The sequence below is a fragment of the Colletotrichum jinshuiense genome, chromosome 6 (assembly GCF_051148585.1).
Source record: "Colletotrichum jinshuiense chromosome 6, complete sequence".
Lineage (NCBI taxonomy): Eukaryota > Fungi > Ascomycota > Sordariomycetes > Glomerellales > Glomerellaceae > Colletotrichum > Colletotrichum jinshuiense.
Window position 1 is genome coordinate 2,924,992 of NC_139313.1, and position 21,405 is coordinate 2,946,396.

At 53.6% G+C, this 21,405-nt stretch overlaps 10 protein-coding genes across 10 annotated transcripts; 6 read left to right on the forward strand and 4 right to left on the reverse strand.

Annotated features, from left to right (window-relative positions):
- Positions 1-289: 289 nt before the first annotated feature.
- Positions 290-1,246, forward strand: EsH8_VI_000733 (SprT-like family-domain-containing protein; the record flags this gene model as incomplete). The annotated part of the gene is made up of 1 exon (XM_083271986.1): positions 290-1,246. One exon carries the CDS (start codon positions 290-292, stop codon positions 1,244-1,246), a length of 957 nt encoding a protein of 318 aa, XP_083127160.1.
- A 292-nt stretch (positions 1,247-1,538) lies between these two features.
- Positions 1,539-2,312, reverse strand: EsH8_VI_000734 (Ran GTPase-binding protein MOG1; the record flags this gene model as incomplete). Its single annotated transcript, XM_083271987.1, has 3 exons — positions 1,539-1,833; positions 1,948-2,163; positions 2,236-2,312. The coding sequence occupies 3 exons, from the start codon at positions 2,310-2,312 to the stop codon at positions 1,539-1,541; spliced, it is 588 nt and encodes a 195-aa protein (XP_083127161.1).
- An 886-nt stretch (positions 2,313-3,198) lies between these two features.
- Positions 3,199-3,931, forward strand: EsH8_VI_000735 (adenosine 5'-monophosphoramidase; the record flags this gene model as incomplete). The annotated part of the gene is made up of 6 exons (XM_083271988.1): positions 3,199-3,244; positions 3,324-3,406; positions 3,479-3,547; positions 3,604-3,696; positions 3,759-3,773; positions 3,824-3,931. 6 exons carry the CDS (start codon positions 3,199-3,201, stop codon positions 3,929-3,931), a joined length of 414 nt encoding a protein of 137 aa, XP_083127162.1.
- A 161-nt stretch (positions 3,932-4,092) lies between these two features.
- EsH8_VI_000736 (CRAL-TRIO domain-containing protein) lies at positions 4,093-6,052 on the reverse strand (the record flags this gene model as incomplete). The annotated part of the gene is made up of 4 exons (XM_083271989.1): positions 4,093-4,592; positions 4,649-4,748; positions 4,805-4,846; positions 4,895-6,052. The coding sequence occupies 4 exons, from the start codon at positions 6,050-6,052 to the stop codon at positions 4,093-4,095; spliced, it is 1,800 nt and encodes a 599-aa protein (XP_083127163.1).
- A 1,501-nt stretch (positions 6,053-7,553) lies between these two features.
- On the forward strand, positions 7,554-8,404 carry EsH8_VI_000737 (DASH complex subunit Dam1-domain-containing protein; the record flags this gene model as incomplete). The annotated part of the gene is made up of 4 exons (XM_083271990.1): positions 7,554-7,886; positions 7,948-8,014; positions 8,077-8,134; positions 8,194-8,404. 4 exons carry the CDS (start codon positions 7,554-7,556, stop codon positions 8,402-8,404), a joined length of 669 nt encoding a protein of 222 aa, XP_083127164.1.
- A 208-nt stretch (positions 8,405-8,612) lies between these two features.
- EsH8_VI_000738 (uncharacterized protein) lies at positions 8,613-9,113 on the reverse strand (the record flags this gene model as incomplete). Its single annotated transcript, XM_083271991.1, has 3 exons — positions 8,613-8,748; positions 8,823-9,002; positions 9,064-9,113. 3 exons carry the CDS (start codon positions 9,111-9,113, stop codon positions 8,613-8,615), a joined length of 366 nt encoding a protein of 121 aa, XP_083127165.1.
- Positions 9,114-12,326: 3,213 nt separating this feature from the next.
- On the forward strand, positions 12,327-14,876 carry EsH8_VI_000739 (aconitate hydratase ACO1; the record flags this gene model as incomplete). The annotated part of the gene is made up of 3 exons (XM_083271992.1): positions 12,327-12,440; positions 12,562-13,204; positions 13,264-14,876. The coding sequence occupies 3 exons, from the start codon at positions 12,327-12,329 to the stop codon at positions 14,874-14,876; spliced, it is 2,370 nt and encodes a 789-aa protein (XP_083127166.1).
- A 720-nt stretch (positions 14,877-15,596) lies between these two features.
- EsH8_VI_000740 (putative rhomboid protease RBD2) lies at positions 15,597-16,628 on the forward strand (the record flags this gene model as incomplete). The annotated part of the gene is made up of 5 exons (XM_083271993.1): positions 15,597-15,777; positions 15,840-15,977; positions 16,029-16,110; positions 16,172-16,359; positions 16,417-16,628. 5 exons carry the CDS (start codon positions 15,597-15,599, stop codon positions 16,626-16,628), a joined length of 801 nt encoding a protein of 266 aa, XP_083127167.1.
- Positions 16,629-17,384: 756 nt separating this feature from the next.
- Positions 17,385-19,416, forward strand: EsH8_VI_000741 (GPI-anchor transamidase subunit GAA1; the record flags this gene model as incomplete). The annotated part of the gene is made up of 4 exons (XM_083271994.1): positions 17,385-17,400; positions 17,459-17,708; positions 17,768-18,884; positions 18,937-19,416. The coding sequence occupies 4 exons, from the start codon at positions 17,385-17,387 to the stop codon at positions 19,414-19,416; spliced, it is 1,863 nt and encodes a 620-aa protein (XP_083127168.1).
- Positions 19,417-19,698: 282 nt separating this feature from the next.
- Positions 19,699-20,961, reverse strand: EsH8_VI_000742 (proteasome regulatory particle lid subunit RPN9; the record flags this gene model as incomplete). The annotated part of the gene is made up of 3 exons (XM_083271995.1): positions 19,699-20,340; positions 20,400-20,635; positions 20,694-20,961. 3 exons carry the CDS (start codon positions 20,959-20,961, stop codon positions 19,699-19,701), a joined length of 1,146 nt encoding a protein of 381 aa, XP_083127169.1.
- Between the last annotated feature and the right edge of the window lie 444 nt (positions 20,962-21,405).

The following is a 21,405-nucleotide window of genomic DNA, read 5'->3' on the forward strand; positions in this document are numbered from 1 at the left end:
CTTGGTCAGAATGCTCCGCATCCAAAGTCAACCATCATCGATCTGACCGACGATATGACCGACGCTCTTCGTCAGCTGGACATGTAAGCTTAACCAGGTCATCGACACTTCAAATTTTCTAATTGTTGTTTGCAGCACGACTAAAGCACCAAACAAACAGGATGGGAACACGAAAGAGGACGACATCAAACCAACAACACCGCCGCTGACACCACCAAGACCTTCGATCAAAACGCTGGGGTCTCCTAAGAAGCTCCTTGGGATCCCGAAAACACCCCATAGACCTAGCATGGATCTATTCTGGAGCCAGGAATTTGTAGATGAATGGAACGAAGAGCATTCCCCTAAGAAACTGGTCTTGCCCCCAGCACAGAAAAGCCCGGCAAAAGGTCCGGCCAAAGCAAAGGGGAACAAGTCAGATAGCGCCAAGCAGAAGGAAACGAAGAAAGCGTTCGAGCAGAGCAAACATGAAATCGCCCAAGAGTTCTTTCGAGAACTTGACGATACCATAACCCAGGGCAGGTTACAGTCTCTAGCAGAGTCTACGGGCGGAATCAAGATCAACTGGTCGACTAAGCTCAACACCACAGCGGGCAGGGCCAACTGGAGGCGGGAGACGGTCCGTAGTAAGTCGCCCGACGGAACCGAGAAGTCGGTGACGCACCGCCACCACGCCTCCATCGAGTTGGCCGAAAAGGTCATTGACGATGAGCATCGTCTCCTCAACGTCGTCGCGCATGAGTTCTGCCACCTTGCCAACTTCATGATTAACGGCATCACGGGGAACCCGCATGGCAAGGAGTTTAAGGTTTGGGCAGCCAAATGCTCGCAAGCCTTTGGCGAGAGGGGCATCGAAGTGACGACAAAGCACTCGTACGAAATCGACTTTAAATACGTCTGGGAGTGTTGCGAGTGCGGGCTTGAGTACAAACGCCACTCCAAGAGCATCAACACGGAGCGCCACCGCTGCGGCTCCTGCAAGGCCCAGCTGAAGCAAACGAAGCCAGTGCCGCGAGCAACCGGGAAACCGTCCGATTACCAGTTGTTTTTCAAGGAGCAGATGAAGGTGGTCAAGCAGGAACATCCAAAGAGTCCCCAGAAAGAAGTGATGAAGATCATTGCGGAAAGATGGGCGAAACGAGGTGGCAGCAACCGCGCAACCCCCGACTTAGATGATCAGTCCGCAACGGTTTCAGAGCCCGGCGTGGACAAGGTCGGTTCTCGTTTGGGCGACTTATCATTATAGTCAGCTGCAAGTAACACTATTGCCTAGGTTTATTGAAACTAGGGCATGGTATGTAATATCAATCGCATTTTGAAATCTGATGTGTTCTCATGGAGATAATCCAAGGCATATCGGGGCAGACTGGTAGACGGTACAGCAGCTCCCTCCCTCGTCATACCCAAACTGGTCGTCCCTCGTGCAAGTCATTCCTAACCATCCAAACGCCCGTACAAGATAAACAGAGAGTATTCCACCCATTCATCAGTTCGATATCTCACGCGCATTCCGTCCATAACCCATCAATGTTAGTTCCTCAGACCTCTTGGAACAGCGTCCAATCCTTAACCTTAAAGGTCTCCCAGATGCGCGCCGCATACTCGACGGCGTCGCCAATCAACTTGCCTTGTTTCCCGAGCTCCAGATCGACGTCCGCCTCGTCGTACTCCCCCTTGATGTGCGGCACGTTGATGGTGATGAGGATATCGGTCGACTCCTTCTCGAGACGCAGCAGTGTAAGGATGATGGCGGTGAAGTCGGGCGCCGACGAGGAGCCGGACTTTGAGTGCGGCGTCTGCGTCGCGATGAGGGTGTAGGCGGGGACGTCAGAGCTGTGATACGCAAAAACAGAAAAGTCTAGTTAGCTTTATATGGAGTGTTTTTTCTTTTCGACTTCGCAACATGGCAGTGCGCCAAGGTCTGTGATGTATGAAGTAGCTACCCACCTGAGTCGCGAGAAGGATGTCTCGGTCGTGTTCCAGACCTTGACTGTGTCGATCTCGTCGCCGACGAGCTCCTCGAGGTGCGTCGTCATGGCACGGCCATCGATCTCGGGGCTGCTGCCGGCGGGACCGACTCGCTCCGTGATGTCGAAGATGATGCTCGTGAAGCCGTCCGAGTCGATCCAAACTTCCTGGTTGTCGGGAACCTCGCGCAATTTGCTATACGACGTGTTGTTAGCTAGTGTGTTTCTGGAGAGATAGAAGAGTGTTAGAGAAGAAGGGAGGACGAACCTGACGTCAGCGAACTTCTCGGGAAGGTCCGACACCAGGGCGCCGCCGTAGAGAGGAGTACTCTTGTATCGGGTCATGATGTCCACGTAGGAAACCGTCTGGCTTGGAGTTGGCTCGGCGGGTAGGTATCTGTTGTCACAAACAGGCTCCGTTTGATGGTCTGGTAAGGATCGACAAACAATGTGATTAGAGTTAGGTGTACAGGCTGGCCTAAAGCGATCAGGCGTCGGGTATCACAGAATTTAAAGAAGGGTGTTACTGGAGAGGAAGAGCGGCGCAGTGCTGGACTTTGGGTGTCTGCCTTACTTGCAGGTGCCGAGCGAGCCTCGTCCCGGTTTATTCAGTGCCAGTCATTCAAGGTGGGGTGGTTGGAAAAGAGAGGGAGGGGATGGAGGGGTATGACGACGGCTCCGTCAGGGATCAGGCCTCTTACTAGGTAGGTAGGCACAGCTCACGAGTGGGAAACATCACATTGCGAGCTGCATAGCCGCGCCGCTTTTAGGGCCATTGCTGCATTGCCTTTCGAGCAAAAAACACATCTAAAAACACATAGAAGCTATCGCCTGACATAGGCAATTCCTGTTACGGTGCAAAAATGTGCAAAATGTAAAATTCGAACCTGGAAGCTCCAGATGAGGTTGTGCCAAAGATTGGTGGAATGGAGTCTGTTGGGCCATCCAACGGTCACATCTGGTAAAAGGCAAGAGGTGAGTTCGATAGGAGGTCCCACTCCGAAACGTTGTCACTGTTTTGTCCCTTAAGTACCAGCCTACCCTAATGACCTGGCGGACCCACACAAGCTCCTCAGCTTCCGTATCCCCGCCTCACTACGTTGCCCTCCGCATCTCACGAATCCTTCTCTTACACAACTGATCAACTTGCTTTTCTCTGGTCCAATTCAGCGACAATTTTACTCCCACTCATACGGAACCTCCCTAGACTGAAAAATTGAAGCTAGCAATTATGACTTCCAGCTTGGCCTCGTGCATCTTCTGCAAAATCATCAAGGGTTCGTTTCCGAATATGATCCCCAGACATCTCTGTACCCCCGCGATCATTCGTTTTCCCTCCAACTGACCCATTCACAGGCGAGATCCCTTCATTCAAGCTTTTTGAGAGCGACAAGACTTTTGCGTTCCTCGACATCAACCCTCTCAGCCGCGGCCATGCTGTAAGCAGTCTCCTTCCAAACCGTTCATAAACCCGTGCGTATTTACGGTCGACTTACATCATCCCCCCGCAGCTCGTCATCCCCAAGCACCACGGCGCCAAGCTGTCTGATATTCCTGATGAACACCTCAGTGAGATCCTTGTAGGTTTTGCTCTAAACACCTCAGCCTCATGCTGCTTCCTGACTTGTGCCATTAGCCCGTTGTGAAGAAGCTTGTTGCCGCGACTGGCGCTACGGATTACAACATCCTCCAGAACAATGGCCGTATCGCCCACCAGGTGGTCGACCACGTAAGCATACCCTCCCCTGGCTGGACCCTTATTCTTTATCTTTAGTTGCTAATATTTCATAGGTTCATTTCCATATGGTAGCTCCCCTCTACGATACTCCATGCCCCCATGCTAATGTCTACTTCAGATTCCCAAGCCGAATGAGACTGAGGGTCTTGGCGTCGGCTGGCCTCAGCAGCAGACCGATATGGATAAGCTCAAGGCTCTATTTGAGGAGATCAAGTCCAAGATGTAAATAGAGACAATTATGGTATATTCGATAACCCCGCTTTCAACTCGGCAACAGGGACATCTGACCCCATAGTTTAACCTCACCAGGGTCTTTGTGACTCAAATTCATCCTCATAAACTACGTGTATACCCCAGCCATCATTCTAATACCGGTTGTACCGGATTCTAGTCTACATCGTCGGCCGAGGTATCGACAATGGGTGTGCCGTTAGTGACTTGAGCGGGGACTTCCTTCGGATACATGTCGATCTTTCCGCCCTCCTTGATGACGCCGGTTCGGTCCAGGACGCACTTGGCGCGGACGTAAGGGTCCAGTTTCCAGTAGTCATCTCTCAACTTGTGGGCAAGCTCCTCGCGCTGTGCCTTGATAGCTGGCTCCTTGTCCGTTCCAGCTTCCTTGATCCAAAGCAGGGTGGCCTCTTCATACTCGTGGATGAGATCCTCCCTGCCCGACAGCAGAGAATCCCGTGTCGCCGTATCTTTCATCTTGTCGTTCTCTCCGGCAACAGGCTCAACGTACTTGTAGTCCCAATCCTCCTGGCCATCAAGTTCCTTGAGAATATGGCTTGGCTCAATGAACTCGGACATTTCCTTAACGTTGTTGGTGAAGTGGACTTTGCTGGCCACCACTGGGTCCAGCCATCCTTTGATAATCTTCCAGATACCTGCACCCTGTTAGTTGTGCTTGTTTCTGTGCCAGCTTCGGTGAATGATAACAAACCTTGGAAGACCCACGGGGCTCGGTGCACCAAGACGGCACCAAGTGATTCCGGGTAGTTCGCCTCAAAGCACTTGATCATGAACTTGACTGGGGTATAATCCTAAGATGATGGTCAAAAAGTTTGTTACCAGCCCGTGTTGCACCAGGAACACTTACCATATTCGCCATGGAGAAGCCGGTCATGTCAAATACGATGGTCTACAGCCTGTTAGCGTAAGCAGAACCGACAGCCCGGGTAAAACCTACTGCAGTATCCACGGGCGGAGCCAAAACCATGCGTGCCGTTTCGATTAAGAAAACAGTATACTTTTCGAGACTCTCCTCACATTGATCTCCCTGTCTGTGCATCCGAACCCTAACCTGGCAGATCGGTCGTCCTGCCTTGTCGATACCGTGAATAAAGGTCTTGCCGGAACGGGATTGTGCCATGAAATCTTCTCCCAACTTCTTTATGCTTGCATCCGAGCTTTTCGAGGCCTCCAGTGCGCCGGCCTCGCCGGTTCTCATGATTTCCTCGTCAACTTTCATCTCAGCCAATCTCCAGCTCATCGTGGAGATCATCATAACGAATGCCTTTTCGACATCCCATTTCCGTGCTCTGAGAAAACGCAGCGCCAAGGCATCCGGGTGATCATGTTTAACCATGGCCCATATCGTGGCGCGTAGGGCATCAGGGCTTTGGTTGGCCAAAGCTTCCTGGAACTGCTTGGTCTGACCATACTTGTCGTCATCGCCCTCTTTGATTTGAACAGAAGTCGATGAGCTTGCTGGCCCGGCCTCCTTCTTGTCCTTGCGACTGAAGAGTGAGACGCGCTTCTTCTTGGGCTTCTCGCTCTTCCCGGCAGTCGATGTCTCGCTCGGAGCTATGCTGGCAGATGCGCTGTCCGCTGTCGTGTTGCTGACATCTTCTCCAAGGGATAAAACGAGGTTCCATAGCTTGCGCAACTTCTCTTCTTGTTCCGGGGTGAGATTTCCCGGTCTGCCGGGGGGTAAACCCGATGCCATGGCGCCTGATGAATATGTTTCTGATGCTTGAGTCTCGGTCTCAGCAAGGTGCTTGGGATCGGAGCGCTGGTACTGCAGACCGAATCCAAGGCACACAAAGAGGATGGCTACGGAGAGAGCGACGATGTCGATTCGAGATTGAAGTAAGACACGCGGGGCCCTAGAGTTGGAGGGGTCCGGTGACTGTTCTGATCCAAATGAGTGGAATCGTCTGTAGTTTGACGACGTGGAGGCGCAGTTGAGTCTCCCGACACTGGGTTTGACCAGGGTTCGCGGTCCAAATTGTGAATTCAATGGCAATGGTGTAAGGCGATTACTGGAGTCTGCTAGGAGGTACCTTTGTGGGAATGTGAAAATGCGACGCAGAGCCGAAGTTTGTGGTTTCAAACTGACCGGCATCAGTCGACGACGTCAGTAACTACCCTGGCTATTTTGGTGGTGCTGACACGGGGATCTTAAAAGTGTCAGCAGGGCAATCCCAATTTGTACCGTGTTGGCAAAAGACGGCGGATTGGCGAGGGAAATAAAGGTGGGCGCAAAGTGAAATTGACCAAGCAAGCGGAGCGCGTATGGCGGGAAAGATGCCTCGCGCTGGCGGTTTAGGTAACGACGGGCTGACTATATACAGAGGGGTTGGAAGCTGGGGCGAGGCTACTTACGCGGACTAAAATATCAATATTGGACGCTGTGGGATGGCTGGCAGTGACCAAGGAATGCTAGCTCAGACACAGAATAATTAATGCTGAAGTTGGAGTGGGCTTGGGTTGAAAGTAGCAACGAGACCGTCGGTTGAGGCTGGAGGTTCGGGTTGTTGAGAGAATCGCCACAGACGGAGTTGGGATGTATGGACGGGATTACGGGTGCGACGGGGGGAAGGGAGGGGAGGGAGGCTTAGACGGCCGAGGACGACGACGCCGTCGCGAGGATCGAGCGCTTGAGAGGATACTCGGCGCGCTGAGGTTGCGGCTCAATTTCCGAGCGTTCCGGGGACGTTACAACTTTTGAGCAATTGTTGGGTGTCAGTTGTGGGTAGCCAAGGGAGAGGTAGCTAAGGCACAGTAAGGTAACTCGGAGTAAACGCAGCTTTGCGATCAGCTGGAAATGTCGTTGGTGGTGGGATGCCGTGAGGGGACGTCAATTGGAGGGGGCGAGATGGACGAGGGGGAGGGCGGGATGAGTGTAATTTTGCAGTGAAAGTCGACGGCTGTCTTTCCACAAAGGCTAGGAGGACCCGGAAACGAGCGCAATACGTCGTATTCGAATCCCACAGCCCACTGGCACCTTTGAAAACCAACCAACGCAAATCAGCAGGTGCAGTATCACTGGTAATCAAAGGCCACGCGACCTCAATAAGCGAACGGCCGATAAGGGACACAACATACGCTAAAGTACAAGCACCTGGAGAAGCCCCAAGAGCCCAGTTTTGCGTCATCCCGCCTGATGACTAGCTGTCTACCGGGGAGGAGCTTTAGGGACAACAGGGCGACTTGCACAGCGCCTGCCCCCTGGCAACACGTGCTGAGCTGCAGTTTTGGTAACTCTGGGGAGGCAGCTTCCAGGGCATTTAAGATGAAGTTACTCAGCTGCAGCATCCAGCCTCAGGCATCCTACAGCCTTTCTTTTGGAGCAGAGTGCGGGGACAGCCATTGGGACCCCGCCAAAAATAATGACAGCCGTGCGCTCGATCGACTACCTATGGCCAGTGAGGTCGTTTGTTGATGTTGACTTACTGTTGATTTCCACCAGACAATAACCACTGCTCGATCCGTTACTGCCGACCGCGACTATCCTGACACCTCAAGACGCACGGAAAGCTTCCTTTAGTTCAGGTCACTACGGGAGTCATTTGAATGCTCTGTATCATTCTCCATTATCCGAGTATTTGTATTGCGCCGCCGCCATGTCCGAAGCCTACGACTTCAGCGTAAAGCGATCGACTTCGCACACGCGCAATTCGCGTCCTACGACCCCGATGCGCCCCACGACCCCGCTGCGCCCCTCGTCACGATCGTCTTTTCGAGAGTCAGCTAGAGATAGTGTACATGGAGGCGAACCATTTCCCCTGAATACCTTCGAGCCGGCCTTCGCGGAGCTCTCAGACGCCATGGCCGACCTCGAGGCAAATATGATGCACTTCCAGCTGATGCACGAGAGTCTGGCCCGGTTCAGCGAGTCGTTCGCAAGCTTTCTCTACGGCCTCAATATGAACGCTTTTTGTGTAGATTTCCAGGAAGTATGTAAAAGAAAAACAAGCCGAAGACTATTGCCTTCATTCGAGTTGACACTGGTTCAAGGGTCCTATTGCAGAGTCCTTTCGACGTGCAAAACAACAAGAAGAATCAGATGTAAATGCAGGAACAGGTATGGTTTTCACGCAACACACGTTCACTGTCCGTTGAAGAATCTAACGTGGAGATTGGCAGGAATTCCTCGTGCACCAGAGAGGCCCGCTCCCGAGAATGAAGGCGAGACGACTTTTATGTAATTCTCCTGTTCCCGTCTTCTAATATTTGAGAGAACATCGTTCTAACCACCAGCAGGACTACCGATGTCTCTTTCATCGACAACCCGCCCGCCTCCTCCAAGCCCACCCCAAAATACAAGACATCCGGTACCAGGGGCTCTCGCATGCCGGCTCCGTCCACCCGCGGCACAGCAACGCGGGGCCGCGGAGGAGGCCGCGGAGGCGCCGAAACACAACGGGGCAGGGGCAGTGGACTGGTCAGGCCCCGAGGTCGCGGTATTCGGTGAGCATCATCCAAGGGCTCCCGCTGCTGTAGTCCTTTAAGGAAAACTGCAAGTTTCCCTGCACTCGGACCTCGAGGGGTGGGTTGCAAGCCTCCTTGGTTGGCAGGGTCAAAAGGATGATTTAAGGACCAGTTCATTATGTCGTCGTGAAAGGGTATCATCTAGTGTCTACTCTCGAGCCACGGTAGACTAGTGGGCAGGAAAACAGGACTCAAGTCTCCATCTCGATCTCCTGATCGAAAGCCCTCTCATGGGCGTCCTTACTGGAACCTTTGTTATCCGTACGGAGACCGACAGCAGCCTCGGCATCCTTCTGGGTGTAAGGTTCCTCCTTGAGCTGCTTGACTCTGAAGGGGTGTCAGTATGGCGTATTATAAAACTAGCAACCAAAAGTCGCTGTTATCGTATATAGAAGACCAACCTGCGCTTATGGGGCTTTCCCTTCCAGTGGCCAACGAGGCTGACCTCGGTCTCGAACCACTTGGCGCATTCCACACAATAATGCAGGCCCAGGCCGGGGAGATCCTCGATCGCTCTGGTCTCCTTGAATTGGCGCAGGTGCTTCGGTGACCGCATATCGGCCTTGATTTGGTCGACGTCCCTGTTCCTTTGGCGTTAGAATGATGGCGTTCGGGTTTGTCGCCAGTTTCCGGTAGACCTACCTCGTCTTGTTCCGCGTCTTGGTCAAGGTCCGCTTGTTTCCGACACCCATCTTGCCTGCTTAAGAGATGTAATTGCTGGGCGGATGTTGTTTGAGTAGGTGTAGATCGATGTGTTGTGTTCGACGGGCAGTTGGTGGCAGAATCCTCGAAGTATGCCTCGAGATGGCGATGGCGGGGCAGAATTTTGATGGTGACCGCAAAAAAGCTCCTTCACCGCTCAGGAAGGACGAATTCCAGTGCTTCCATGAGAACGGACCCACTAAAAAGTTTGGAATCTCGATTGGGGGACAGTGAGATATAGACAGTGCAATCAAATATCACACGGTGTTTACAGGCATGCAGATGAGAATCACGGGACGCGAACCTGGAGAAGAACCGCAGACCGAAGGCCAGACTGAGTGAGCGCTTGCTCGGTCAGATGCTCTGATGAGAAAGAGAGCAAATGGTGGCAACGGTGGTTGTGAATACTGCTACGATAGCATCAAATGGCTTCTAGCCAACCGGAAATTTGCAACCGTTGTTTATACGGGGGGTGGCCGGAGCAAAGACGCAGCAAGAGTCGCCATACCGGAAGATGGCCGTGGTTGCGGCGACAGTGTCGTCGGCTGGGGCCTCTTTTTGTAACAGAGCAATCAGCATCGTGAAGATAATAAGCGACGGGCTCGGCTATTGTCTCGGAGGTTGTATGATATCTCCTATCATAACTCCTCGTGTGGCCGAGGGCAAGTCCGGAACTGCGAGCTTTCGAACTTGCGACCGAAGGCTTTCCGAGGCAATTGGAGCTCCACTACCACGGACGGGAGCACCAACGAACAGGGGTCCAAGGTCCGCAAAGAGGAGGCTCGTCCCAGGTTCTCCTCCAGGAGGAGTCCCTCCTCCCCCCTCCTGCCCCGGTCCTGCAGGCTTGAGTGAAAAAAAATCTACGTCTCCAGACCAGAAAAAATAGGTTGATATTGTAATTGCCCCTGATGATTGGACGTTACGCTGGGTGCAGAAGCAAAGTAGCGCACGTTAGTGCAGGGTAGGCATCTGCACAATCTCCCTTGACTGTTTCCGGTGACATTTCCGACGACACGACACTAACACGAGGGACCACACGCCTCGACTTACGAAGGACAGCAAATGGGTTTTATTGTTCTTATTTTATTTTGCCTTTTGCGGGACTTTTTTATGTACTTGACGGAGCAAAAGCTGTGGCTGGGGGTTGGATCGTGGGGTCAGTGAAACAGTTCCAAAGCGCGTGGTTGGCCGTCTCTTCCCGGCTGCCTTGGACAAGGGAAGTGACTCGACTTGATAATGTACCTACCAAAGGCGCCTTTCCTCATTTTGCAGCGGAAATCGTCAGGAATTGAGCCGGCTGGACGGCAGCTTTGAGGCACAATGCCGCAGAATATCATGTCGTGTGCCTCCCCGCGGTCATAGCCCCGGGACATGACTCTGGGGTTTGCATTCAATGGCTACGATGGTGAACCATGAGGCAAGGCCATTGCATCTGCCTGCAATGGCGGCCGAAACCCCGTCTTTTCCTCCGAGCGCTGTGTAGCATAGTTAATGATTGCCCGATCACGACCTTGATCTGTACCGGCCGTATGCGATGGATGTTGTCCCTCCGGCTGCGTGGGGAAGAACCCGCGTCGCGGTGGATGTCGAGATGCCTTGAGCTTGTCGCAGTAAGTAAAGGCCGGACAGGCGGTGGCCGGCGTGGTCGGGTACCAGCCAAGGTACAACTCTTCACATGTGGATGCGACATGAACGATGCAGTTGCAGCTGCATTAGCAGCGGTGGTCCCGGGGTCCATGGAGAGGAGCGACCCTCCTTCATGGGGATTAGCCTGGTTTTCGGGTGGAGACCGAAGCTGAGACGAAGAGTCCAGTCTGTTCTCTTTTCCTTGACCAGCCAGCCGTCTTCATGTGGACGGACGGACGGGCGGTCGGACGGTGCGGCATATGTCTATCATGCTGTCAATTTGGGGGATTTGTGCAAGACAGCAAAGGCACGAGGCAAATGGACGATTTGATCTACGGATGAACGGGACACACTTCTTCATTCCAGAGAGGCCAAGTTTTGAGGTAGTGCGCCATAACGAGCAGAGGGTGACGGCATGCGGCAGGAAATATGGCATGGAATGTTTATCAGTGACGTTGGTTTCGCCCTCCCACAATTCGCTGCTGCCATTGTACTGGTAGGTAGGTTGCTTGTTGGTAAGTACATGTACATACGGCTGCCCGAGGTACCTAGGCTTACTCCATATTATAATTCAAGATACCTGGCCAGCCACCTCAAGGTTGACCCAGACCAAGCACAGTTGCCTGGGGAAAACAAGCCCGGTGGATTGATTTTGAGGGGACATATCCGTGCTACCCTCAATTGAGAAATCGGATGGAGATGGAACTGTGTATGAGGAGCAGCGCGGCTCAGCGGGCAAGCATCCAGGCAAGAGGGGTCGAAGGAAGCGGCGATGGGAATGAACAAGAGGACAAGCCACGGTAGCCACCGGGTCCAGACACAGAAGACAAATGCATTGCAAAGGGTGACTGGCAGAAGGCATGGGTGTCGTGGAACGTACTTCAGGATTCCGGAAGATGACAAGGTCAGTCGCTGCTGTTTAGGAGGAATAAGGTACCTCAGGCTGGGACTGCGACAAGCATGCAGCAGTTGCGGTGCAAGCAGTGCAAGGTGCCTTATCCTCGGTGCCACCGGTACGTACCGTCGCAGATGAATCCGCACCAAAGGTGAAGAAGCCCCACTCCAGTCTCCTTGCTGCTTTTTGCTGCTGAGTGAAAATAATCCATTATCGCTGATTCGTCCGTTGGCCCGCTGTCGCCTTCGTCATAGCCGAAAAGCCCACTTTGCCTGACCCTGTCCCTCTCCACAGTCCACACAGGAGCGCGGCAACCACGCAGCCAAAGCCCAATTTGAGCCGAGCACGCACCGCGGTAGCCCTCCCCCCCATAGTCTGGCTGGGTGTGCCAGGTGAAGGTGAGGGCGAGGGCGGAAGGTGCGAGCTTTTACTGCCACCCCCATCTGGAGACTGGTTGCTTTGCCGCCTTTCTTCTACTACTTCTCGTCTTCGCCGAAAATCCTCTCCACCTTCTTGTTTTCTTCCTCTTAATATTCTTTTCCTTCTCTTCATCCTCACACAAAGTCCCTTACAAAGGCCAGGGCACTTGAGATACCCGTCCTGAGCTTCATCACAGCTCTGACACTCTCCACTCTATCTCAATTGAACAGTGTAATAACTGCTCGGCTTGTCAACACCAACCATGTTGGCCTCACGACAGCTCCTGGGCTCTGTTGCCCGGAGCCGCACCGCCGCCAGTGCCAGCCTGGGACTGCGCCGGATGGCTACCGTCTCTGACTCGCCCCTGGACAGGAAGGTAAGATGATATCCTTCCTTACAAACTGCTCTGCCGTAGCGTATTTGTACTCCAGTAGCTTCATCGCGCTCGTTTACGTGTTCTTTCATGATGGGCCAAGTCACTGACTCGTCGGGAACAGGTCAGACAAAACATTCACGAGGAGAGCAACTTCATCAACTACAAGAAGATGTCCGAGAACCTTGCCATTGTGCGCTCGCGTCTCAACCGGCCCCTCACCTACGCCGAGAAGATTCTCTACTCCCATCTCGACAACCCCCATGAGCAAGAGATTGAGCGTGGTGTGTCCTACCTGAAGCTGCGCCCTGACCGCGTTGCTTGCCAGGATGCCACCGCCCAGATGGCTATTCTTCAGTTCATGTCTGCCGGCATGCCTTCCGTCGCAAACCCCACCACTGTCCACTGCGATCACTTGATCGAGGCTCAGATTGGTGGTGAGAAGGATCTTGCTCGTGCTGTCGGTATCAACAAGGAGGTCTACGACTTCCTGGCCTCTGCTTGCGCCAAGTACAACATCGGTTTCTGGAAGCCCGGCTCTGGTATTATCCACCAGATTGTTCTCGAGAACTACGCTTTCCCCGGTGGTCTCCTGATCGGAACTGACTCCCACACTCCCAACGCTGGTGGTCTCGGCATGTGTGCCATTGGTGTCGGTGGTGCTGACGCTGTTGATGTTATGGCCAACCTCCCTTGGGAGCTCAAGGCCCCCAAGGTGATCGGTGTGAAGCTCACTGGTGAGATGTCTGGCTGGGTTACTCCCAAGGGTATGTTGCTTGCTCCGAGAATGATCTTGCTGCATTTTGTTCATACTAACATTCTATAGACATTATCCTGAAGGTTGCTGGTATTCTGACGGTCAAGGGTGGCACTGGCGCGATTGTTGAGTACCACGGTCCGGGTGTCGATGGTATCTCTGCCACTGGTATGGGTACCATCTGCAACATGGGTGCTGAGATTGGTGCCACCACCTCCCTGTTCCCCTTCAACAACCGCATGCACGACTACCTCGCCGCTACCAAGCGTAAGGATATTGGTGACTTTGCTCGCACCTACGCCAAGGAGCTCCGCGAGGACGAGGGCGCCGAGTACGACCAGCTCATCGAGATCAACCTTTCTGAGCTTGAGCCCCACATCAACGGTCCCTTCACTCCCGATCTGGCCACTCCCATCTCCAAGTTCAGCGAGGCTGTCAAGGCCAACAACTGGCCTGAGGAGCTCAAGGTCGGTTTGATCGGCTCCTGCACCAACTCCTCTTACGAGGACATGTCCCGTGCCGCCTCCATCGCCCGTGACGCTCTCGACCACGGCATCAAGTCCAAGGCCATCTTCACCATCACCCCCGGTTCCGAGCAGATCCGCGCCACCATCGAGCGTGACGGTCAGCTCCAGACCTTCGAGGAGTACGGCGGTATTGTCCTTGCCAACGCCTGCGGCCCCTGCATTGGTCAGTGGGATCGCCAGGACGTCAAGAAGGGCACCCCTAACTCTATCATCTCCTCCTACAACCGTAACTTCACGGGACGTAACGATGGTAACCCTGCCACCCACTCCTTCGTCGCCTCCCCCGATTTGGTCGTCGCCATGACTGTTGCCGGCAGCCTGCACTTCAACCCCCTCACCGACACCCTCAAGGACAAGGACGGCAAGGACTTCAAGCTCAAGGCCCCCAGCGGCGACGGTCTCCCCGTCCGTGGATACGACCCGGGCCAGAACACTTACCAGGCCCCTCCCGCCGACCGCAGCTCCGTCAACGTTCAGGTTTCCCCCTCTTCCGACCGTCTCCAGATTCTCTCTCCCTTCGAGGCATGGGACGGCAAGGACGTCAAGGACATCCCCATCCTGATCAAGGCCCAGGGCAAGACCACCACTGACCACATCTCCATGGCTGGTCCCTGGTTGAAGTACCGTGGCCACCTTGACAACATTTCCAACAACATGTTGATTGGTGCTATCAACGAGGCCAACGGCGAGGCCAACAAGATCAAGAACTTCACCACCGGCGAGTGGGATGCCGTCCCCGCCGTTGCCCGTGACTACAAGGCTAAGGGCATCAAGTGGGTCGTCATTGGTGACTGGAACTATGGCGAGGGTTCTTCCCGCGAGCACGCTGCTCTCGAGCCCCGTCACCTTGGTGGCCTTGCCATCATCACCCGTTCCTTCGCTCGTATCCACGAGACCAACCTGAAGAAGCAGGGCATGCTTCCCCTTACCTTCTCCGACCCCGCCGACTACGACAAGATCAAGCCCGAGGACAAGGTCGACATCCTTGCCACCGAGCTCGAGGTTGGCAAGCCCTTGACCATGGTCGTCCACCCCAAGGATGGCAAGTCCTTTGAGGTCAAGCTGTCGCACACCTTCAACGCCCCCCAGATCGAGTGGTTCAAGAACGGAAGCGCTCTGAACACCATGGCCAAGTCCGCTGCTGGCAAGTCATAAACGGGGAGTGTTACGTTAGCGATAAGTCGGGTTGATACGTGATTGGGTGGGTGGTGTAGGCGTACTTTTTATTTACTTATAGCATGTTCTGGGGTGTCGGTCGGTATAACTAAAGTCTACGGCCGTGTCATGCCCTTTGTTTTGGTCGGGCAATCATACCTGTGGGACCTTGTTTTTTATGTCATGTAGGCCAATGATTTCCTAGTATGTACAAATTTGAACAGTTCAAAAGATCAACTACACACAGCCTTCATCAATCATATATATGTACGAAATCGGATTGTTTCCTAAAGCACTTAAAAACCTAGGCATGTTACCTAGTGTCTAAAACCAAGGGAACTCCACTTGCTTGCAACGCTGAAAACCACCATTAGCCTAGGTAGCTGACTAACCGCCGATATTACCCCATATGCGAGAGCAGAAAATCACGTGGCGATAAGCAAGGACTCTAACATCGAATCCTATCTGGCATTTTTGGGCGATCATCCGAAGAGGTCCGAGTGGACCGTAGGCATGCTCCAGGCAGTCTACAATTTCCCAATTGTCGTCAAACACAGCAACTTGCTTGGTCCAACCCTAGCTTCCTCCGTTGCCTGACTCCGACCACTGGACCGACCGTCAGGATACTCTTCGACCTCGAATCAAGGCAATCGAGGCTTGCACAACAACGGATCCAACGTGCTACTGTCAAACCCCGTGAGACCCGGAGACGGCGGCGCGATGGCTTCCAACGTTACGTCCTTCAGCACCCTTCGGGCTCGGTCCTACATATTTCGGCTGCCGCTTTTCACTCGAATTGTCGTGTTCATCATTGTAGCCGCGTGGATTGCAGGCATCCAGTCAGTCTGGGACCTGAGGAAATGGGGCGCGTTGATCCCTGACCAGCTGTCCTTTACATCTTGTTAGTTTCTTCGTTGTTTGCCCTCCTCTACAGGCATGTGTTCTGACTGTTTCTGCCTCCAGCATACCGAATGAACACGTTCCCATTCATCCACCAAAATTTTATTCACGCGATCCTGAACGTGCTAGCCCTGGCACCACTGATGGAGCGCTTCGAGGCGGAATTCGGTACCCTTACCTCCATTTCACTCTTTATTGGCCGTACGCCACTCCCGCCTTGCGCAATGGCGGGCTTTGGCTAACATATCACAGCTCTCACTACAATTCCGGCTGTCCTTTACGTTTTGATCGAGCGGTTCCTTTTCAAGAGCAACGTTCCGGTTATGGGCGCCAGGTGAGGACTCTACGTGCGGTACAACCGGCGCGTGCGTTACTGACAAGTCGGGTTGACATAGTATATGGGTCTTCTTGCTTCTCGGCATGGAGGCAATTCGTACCTACAAGACGAACCCCTACCTGACTATCGTTACGTACTCGATTCCTATGTGGACGACCCCCCTGATTCTCATCTTGGTCGTTACGGCTCTCGTTCCTGGCACAAGTTTGCTTGGTCATCTTTGTGGTGTCTTGGTGGGGTATCTATGTACGATGGCTCTGCATCCTCTCGTTGGTTGACATCTCGCTAATGTTGAGTCTCCAGTCGGCCTCGGCTATCTTAAATTTTTGAGTCCGCCTGAGAAAGCTTTGCGCTGGATCGAATCGAAGTTGAACCTGTTGGGTCGTCTGCCTCACTATGTAAGTGTGGACCAGAAGACCTACGGCCGATTCGGTCTTTTGCCCTCGAACAGTCATGCTGGTGGCGGCAGCGCGCCCATTGCCCTTGTTGGCAGCACGCAGAGGCTCGGACCATGATGGCTTCGTTTTTGAACATGTACTCACTATATGACGCATTTCCTACTGTGGCTAGGTTGCATCTCGATCGGCGTTTGGAGTTCTACCGGGGACAAAAGTGGCATCTGTACAGGAAGGGTTGACGTTGCCATGCAGTTTATTCCCTTTGTTTACAACTGTATATTACCTAACTGTGTCGTGCCTGATGTAGGTGGTTTATGTTGGAGTATGCACCAGAGACACTTCTGCTCTAATGAAGACTGCTGGCGGTGCTAGACTAGACAACTGGTCGGAAACCCAGACCTTTCAACGGATCTCAATGATACATAGATTATACTACTAGCACGACTCGAGTGGCATATAACCATCTAGCCCCGAATCTATTATGTGTCAATAGGCAATGAAGTAAGCAGTCGAAGCATGCATTAGTTCGGACGAGTCTAAATACCAGAAGTACAAACAGGGGGGTAGACAGGGGGCGGCGTTAGGGGATCATATTCTGATTTGTAAGGGGACGTTTCCCTGTAAGGCGCTGTAATACCTGCTGAAGCTAGGGTTGAGTATGACGACCTTCAGGTCGGGTGAGGTGAGCTAAAGTCAGGAACGTAAGGCGACGCGCCCGGATAAATGAATATCTGGACCCTCACTCTTCTCAAGTACCCTACTAACCACCCCTGGAAGATGACGGTTGTCCTTCCAATAAGTCACCGCGTAAAGAAGTCGACCTGATTGTGCCATTGTGCAGTTGTCTGGAGCTGCCGTAGCATAGCCTTCGTCATGTCACGTCTAATATGTGAGAAAACCCTCTACTGATAGCCTTCGGCCGAGCTATGCTGACCTGGTCCTCCTAGCTTCGGCTCTCTCGTTGCGACGCGATCCACGCATCCTCAAACTCCCACCATACCTTTCCTTGGCTTGCATCCTCGGCGGCATCGCATGGCTGTTTCTCCTCCCGCTGAACGACTATTCCCGACGAACATATATATCCGAGAATGCGCTGCTTCCTGGCCAGGTGCACACCTATTTCGGGGGAAGCGACCAGAACGTTCTCCGGGCGTACAAGCATGAGGTCGATTCCGTTAAGGACAGGTCCAACTACGAGTAGGCACACCCATTTTCTTCGTGCTACTGGCTCGTGGGCTAATGGAGGGACAATGTAGGATCAACGATAAGCTCGAGGGAATTCTCAAAAATGTTGGTTTGAAGGTCGGCCGCCAGAACTACACTTACGAATCCGCCGGCGATGTATACACGGGCGAGAACATCTACGCCATTCTCCAAGCCCCGCGCGGAGATGCGACGGAAGCCATTGTGCTCGTCGCAGCCTGGAAGACGGTTGATGACAAGTTCAACCAGAACGGCGTGCCATTGGCATTGACCCTGGCCCGATACTTCAAGCGGTGGTCACTCTGGTCCAAGGATATTATCCTGGTCATTCCCCCGGATAGCAGAACAGGGACCCAAGCTTGGGTGGACGCCTATCACGACTCCCACGACTCCTCTCGCGTGAACTCTCTGCCCCTTAAATCCGGTGCTTTGCAAGGTGCCATCGCCATCGACTACCCGCAAGAGCACCGCTTCGAATCTATCCACATCATCTACGACGGCATCAACGGCCAGCTTCCGAATCTCGATCTCATCAACTCCGTTGTCAACATCGCGGGTGGGCAGATGGGCATGGGAACTGCCATTCAGGAGATGTGGTCTCACTCTGACAAGTATCAGGATCGGCTGCGTACCATGCTTCGCGGCATGCTGAACCAGGGCCTCGGCCACGCCTCTGGCCCGCACAGCAGCTTCATTCCCTACCACGTAGATGCAGTTACACTGCAACCTTTTGGTGAAGGCTGGCACGACGAGATGGGCATGGGCCGTTTGATTGAAGGAACTTTTCGCAGCTTGAACAACCTTCTTGAGCACCTCCACCAGAGCTTCTTTTTCTATCTCCTCATGCACAAAGAGAGGTTTGTCAGCATCGGCACATACCTCCCCAGTGCTATGATACTGGCAGCTAGCTTCACTATTACCGCCATTTCCCTATGGGTGAAGAGCGGTCACCAGGAACAGGTGTCGGCCACGGCTAGCACATTGGCCAAGTCTGGGACGGAGGCCGCTCCCTCCAAGGAGTCTGTCGAATGTGCCGCGACGGGGGCAGAGTTACAGACGCCATCTGCGCCAGCAGTTGAGCGGGATCTGTTCTTGCCTCTGGGTGTCGTGGTCATCTCTCAATTCTTGGGCGTGGTGCCGTTGTACATATTCAACCACATGCCCGCAAATGTAAGCTTCATACCTCATTCAACAAGATGTTGCGCTGACCCTCGTCTTGTAGATGCTTTCAGGGGCTTACACAGCCTTTGCGCTCGGCAATTGTGCTCTTCCGTTCCTCATTTCTTCGCTGTTGACTTCCACATACAACCCTACTGTTCAGCAATATCAGCTCATCAAATCATTTTCCCTCCTCTTGCTCGGCATGTTCCTCTCCGCTCTGGCGACTCTCAACTTCTCTTTGGCCTTCCTTGTCGGCGTCATGGCTAGCCCACTGTCCTTCATGCAGCCTTGGCCGCGCCACCCAGCCGTCCGCTGGGCATGTGCCGCCTTCCTCCAGCTCGCGTCTCCGACGGCGGCGCTATACTCTGTCTCAACGTACTTCAACGTTAGCATCGGCGAGGTTCTTAAGGAAGCGGCCTTTGGCTGGGATGTCTGGGGAATGTACACTCCAGTCATTATCTGGGGCGTATGGTGGCCAGCGTGGCTCATGGGATCCGTTGTCGTACTCGGTCAGCCTGCAGCTAAATCGAAGGCAGCATAGTGAGGATAATGGCCAGATCAAGTTGTGTTTCTGCATGCATTATTTAGGAGGAGTTTGGGAAATGAAATCAAAACAATTGAGCAACAGTAAAACATGGGAATATCATATCGCGCAACGGGGCGACGGCGTTGTCATCAAAGTCATCTCGGCCCGAGATCAAGGCCGGCTTCAACTCCTCTCTCTAAGTCTAGTGGTGTACACTGGTCGCTGCCATCTTCGACCAATATTACAGACGTAATTTTTATCCGCCCATAACCCCCTCCCCCCCTCCCGTTCTGTGCCTTAAGCAGCCCACACATCGCCACCAGCAGTTTCAATCCAGTTTCCGAGTTGGTTCACTTGCGAGTCCCAGTCAAGCAGCCGCTGGCGCATGTTTGCAATCTGCTTCATGTCGAGCACCTTTGGCTGAACCCAGGTAATGTGCGCGACCTCGTCCACCTGGTCAATATTTCCTCGCAGAAGCCCCAGGCTCAGGGCCTTCATGATCAGGTGCTCTATCTCGTTGGGGCGCACCTTGGTCTCCTGTGCGATATCAGTGAAGGACATGGCACGGTCGTGAGGCGGCCGGCGGAAGACGGCCTCGGTAAGGGCTGCGAGGTAGATCTTCTGACGCAGGTGGGAGGCGTTCTCATTGAGCAGTGGCTTGGACCGCATGCGAGCTGAGAGAGCCTCGAAACCCTGGAGATCACCGCGGTTGAAGGCGAAGAGGAGATCACGGAACCACTCGTCCTGGGTGCCCTTGAGAGCGTCGAGGATGGGGTGCAGAAGCAGCTCGCCGAAGTTGTAAATGGTGTCGGAGACTAGCGCGGCAATGCTGAGGTGGAGCGCTCGTCTGTGGCGCTCCTGGGGTGTGAGGGAGTTGATGTCGATGCAGGCGAGGTATAGGAGAGCGTTGCGGTAGTATGCTGCAAAGTCCATCTTGCGCTGGAATAACTCCAAGTTAGCAGAAACTCTGGAAGATAATGGGACAGCAAAAACCATACCTGGTAGTAGTTGGCATTCGCATCATAGAACGCTGCGTGGACGATGGTCTCGACCGAATCGAATCTGTCCAGTATTCTCTCGGCTGTATCAAGGTCCTTGCGGGCGCCGTCCATGTCTTCCAGGTCCAACTTTACTCTAGCCACTGCAACAGAAGCATACACAAGGGCGTCTTGTGAGTTTTCATTGTCCACCTTCTTCGCGACGCTCTGAAGGAACGCCAGGCGCTCTTCGTCATCTGTGGGGCACATGTCAGCGCCCAAGTTATAAATATTTCCCATGCAGCGATGCCTCACCCTTGCATTCCGTGGCGGCCTTCAGAGCCAGATCGACAAGCTTGAGCTGGTTGATCTTATCTGCAAACTTGAGAATGAAGACCTTGTAGAAGGACAGCCGCTGGGGCTTGCTGCCCGGGTGGCTGAAGAACTGGCCGAGGGCATCGGTGAGCTGGTGCCACAGTTTTCGCTCCCAGTAGTTCTCAAACTCCAGAACAAGATGCTGGAGCTCCTCAGGGGCTTCATCGCGCTGCTCCGCCAGGAAGTCGGGGATTGCGTCAACGTTCATATTGGTGGAGGTTGAGGTTGAGGCTCGAGTTGTGTGTGGGGGAGCTTCGAGTGCCCGGGACAACGACAGAATCGTGTACGTATAGATTGCTCGCAGATCTGTTATCAGGTAACAGCTGAGCAAGCAGTAGTCTAGTCGAGTGGAATGGTTATCGTCGTTGGTAGCGCCAGTAAAGTTCGTCTCGAGTTATGTGGATGTGTTGATGAATGCAAGCAGCTCCGGAGGGGCGATGCACATAACGCGGCTAGCTTGCAGCCTGGTCAGTCAGCTAAGGTAGGTACGTAGTTCATCACCGATTCGGACCTAGAAGTTGCTGGTGGGCCTTTTCGGATGCGGTGACCAATAGTTGTTTTTCCGATCCTATGACCAAAACTGGACCGTGCTTTCCACGTGACCCGCTCACCTTCCGTCCGGGATTCTGGATCAAGCTCGCGACTTTGGAGC